A 3,416-nucleotide genomic window follows, 5' to 3' on the forward strand; every position below is an offset into this window, starting at 1 on the left:
TGGATTGGAGCCTTCTAGAAGAAGAATATATATATATATATATATATATATATAGGCATTGTTCTAGAAGAATTATATAATATATATATATATATATATATATATATATATATATATATATATATATATATATATATATATATATATATATATATATATATATATATATATATATGGAATAATACAGAAGATTCATATGTTATCCTAAACAAAAATTAATCCATATTATAGGTGATATTTTGGATTTAAGGAATTTTCAATATTTATATTCTAAACAAAAGGCTTTATTACCCAGTGCTTTACGTAACCAGTGGATCTTCAGTCTGTTTATCATTAAGAAATTTTAAATATTAATTCTGTTAGATTCCGTTGTTTGGGTATTGTCTCTTTTGTAGTGTATTATATATATATATATATATATATATATATATATATATATATATATATATATATATATATATATATATATATATATATATATATTGGTCAATAAATGAAACACTGTTTTTTTTTTATTTTAAAAAAAATTTATTTTTAAATGTAAAATTTGTAATTAGAGTTCACAATCTGCAAAAATTTGCCATTACTTGAAAACAATACAAAGCTTAATTAATTCTTGAATTAAATTATTAAAAAACTAAATCACAAAAATACACAAAAGATTTACCAAAACAATTTCACTTAGGCAAAAATTTCTTAATATACCTTACTACACCATGGTAATAACAAGTAAAATTCACTTTACCTTACACAAGCTTGTGAAAACTTTCTCAAAATCCCCTGAAATGTATCTGCTTGAGATTAACAAAACTCACTTTTTTGTTAGGTGCCATTACACACCTTTCCTGCATTCAGATCTCAAAATCCAAGATTAATACCAGTGACCACACAAATATTTTATGTTAATAATTTCTCTCTTTTGAATAGAGAGAGAGAGAGAGAGAACCACACGAAAGGTCTCAGAAATCAGAATGAGCAAACTTTTAGGTACCAGCAAGAAATGAAACAATCAGATGACATCATTATTAAGGCATTTTGGGAATGAGATACAAGAAAAATTCTAGAAGAGGAAGATGACGTCACTTCTTGAGCGAAACATTTTGAACGCAGTCAGGACAATACATGTAACATTGTGAAGTTATTGATCTTCTTTTTGTTTGGAACAAAGCTTTTACAGAAATCTTAACATGATCAAAACAGACCGCAGATGGCTAATTATGACTGGCATGTTTTAAAAACTAAACGAAAAACCCAAGTTGGTTTCCAAAATGGAGCAGCTATTGTTATCTCTCACCTGTCAACGTGTTATCTTTCACGATGACACCTGAATCAAAACACGACACCTGGCCTAATTCAAATTCCTCTTTCCCGCTACTACGCTTTTATCAAGAAAGATATTATTCATTTTAAATTACGGTGTTAAGTTATCTAAACCATTAACTCTTTTGAGATCTGACATTATACTACATACAATGTTTCAATAACTATTATCATTACTCAGTATACTTGATTGATAACTAGAACAGTAAACATATCAAAATCATGGAAAGATGTACATTTTACAAGGCAATATCATGAATATATATATATATATATATATATATATATATATATATATATATATATTGTAAGGGTTTTTAGCACCTCATTTATTGTGTTTTCTCTCCTGGGATGATTGGAATGATTGTTCCCGTCGTTTCCCAGTAAGGTTGTTTCACCTCTTTGCTCGGCCCGTGTCTGGGCTTCAGTGATCAGACCCACAGGTCATCAGCAGCATGGGGTTCCAGCCATGTTTGGAGTCTGTAATAGCTATTTGGTTTGGGACTTGAGGCCTACAGGGTTAAGGAAAAGCATCATCATGTTCACCAGAGCCAGTTTCGTCTGGGGAAGCAGCTTCGTCTGCGTTATGTTGAGGACCATTGCTTCTGATTTGCAGCTTTGTCTGTGTTCTCCTGAATGGCAGCGTCCGTCTGCATTGTGTGTACAGCTTCGGCTGGGTAAATGTCTTCAGGAGGTATGCTTAGTGGTTCCTCTTTTGTGTCATCTCTGCAAGTTGCCACAGTTTCCTGGGTTTGGATTGTCCTGCAGCACTTACTGCAGAGGGTTTTTGTGCCTATGGTTTTCTCCATGATTTTTGTAAATGTTAATGTTTCAAGTACTTGGGAAATTGATGATGCTGTGTTTTTGTGGCATAATAATGTGTTAACCCTGCTTTTGTTTTTTTATGGTCCCTTTTTGTTAATTTATAAGTTTTTTTTTGACAAAGTATTCTATAATTGTAATCATTTATGTTGACCCTTGTTAATTATATTTATTTGTATTTGCAAATTGTCCGTATCGAGATTATTGCAATATTTGTGATGGCAATTTTGTGAACTTTTCATTTACTGGCCCTTTGTGTGAATTAATTCTTGTTTCCCCTGCTTATAAGGAATGTTTATTTTCAGTTAATGATGTACTGACTCAGTAATGGTTTTTCCCTTAATGATTGTTATGTTGATTGTTTGCTTTTTTGCCTTATCGGATGACTTTCAGATCGAATGTATGATTGTTTTTGCTTAAAAGTTTTTGTTATGCCACTGATTTTTCGTTTGTAAATATTGTATTTAAGCAATTGTAAATCTTGTTTATAATAAATTAGTCTTAAGGTCTCTGTTTTGTGTTACTTAGCTCCACCCTCCTTTATCTGCCTCAATCGCTGCCAGATTTTCTCATTCCCGATATTTTTTTATTTTTATTTTTTTAAGAGGAACCTGGCGAATCAAAAAGGGGTTCGTAATAATATATATATATATATATATATATATATATATATATATATATATATATATATATATATATAGAAATCATCAACACACAATCACGTGTGGAACAGAAATATTTCTGACTCGTCGGGATCGACCCAGGTCTCTCAGGTGGAAAGCAAGGGCCAGTGGATAACGCCCTTGCTTTCCATAGTGACGTATATCAGAAATATATATATATATATATATATATATATATATATATATATATATATATATATATATATATATTATATGTGTGTATACATATACATATATAGCCTATATGTATATATATTATACACTACAAAAGAAACAATACCCAAACAACAGAAACTAAACAATAGAATTATGGTTAAAATTCCTTAACGATAACAGATTGCAGATCCATTGGTTATATAAAGCACTGGGCAACAAAGCCTTTTAAAATAGACTATAAATCCTTGGAAATCTTTAAATCCGCCAAAAGTCACCTTCAGTGGATTACTTTTGCTTAGGATAAAGAAATCTTTTGTATTATTCCATACGAGCTTAATGACATACACTGCACTGGAACCTGGCGCTGCCAGTCATGTCTCCTCTACCCTCCCAATCCCCAACATACCCTGCCCTCACCCGGGGCGGACAAACAGG

At 30.9% G+C, this 3,416-nt stretch overlaps 1 protein-coding gene across 1 annotated transcript in view; it reads right to left on the reverse strand.

The window, feature by feature from the left end:
- Positions 1-1,904: 1,904 nt before the first annotated feature.
- The window catches only part of LOC136839846 (uncharacterized protein DDB_G0283697-like), a 22,630-nt gene continuing 21,118 nt past the window's right edge, over positions 1,905-3,416 (reverse strand). Inside the window, exon 2 of the mRNA XM_067106175.1 lies at positions 1,905-2,066. Coding sequence (XP_066962276.1) covers positions 1,905-2,066 — 162 coding nt within the window. The remainder of the gene's footprint in view (positions 2,067-3,416) is intronic.

Source organism: Macrobrachium rosenbergii, chromosome 6 (genome assembly GCF_040412425.1).
Source record: "Macrobrachium rosenbergii isolate ZJJX-2024 chromosome 6, ASM4041242v1, whole genome shotgun sequence".
Taxonomy (NCBI): domain Eukaryota; kingdom Metazoa; phylum Arthropoda; class Malacostraca; order Decapoda; family Palaemonidae; genus Macrobrachium; species Macrobrachium rosenbergii.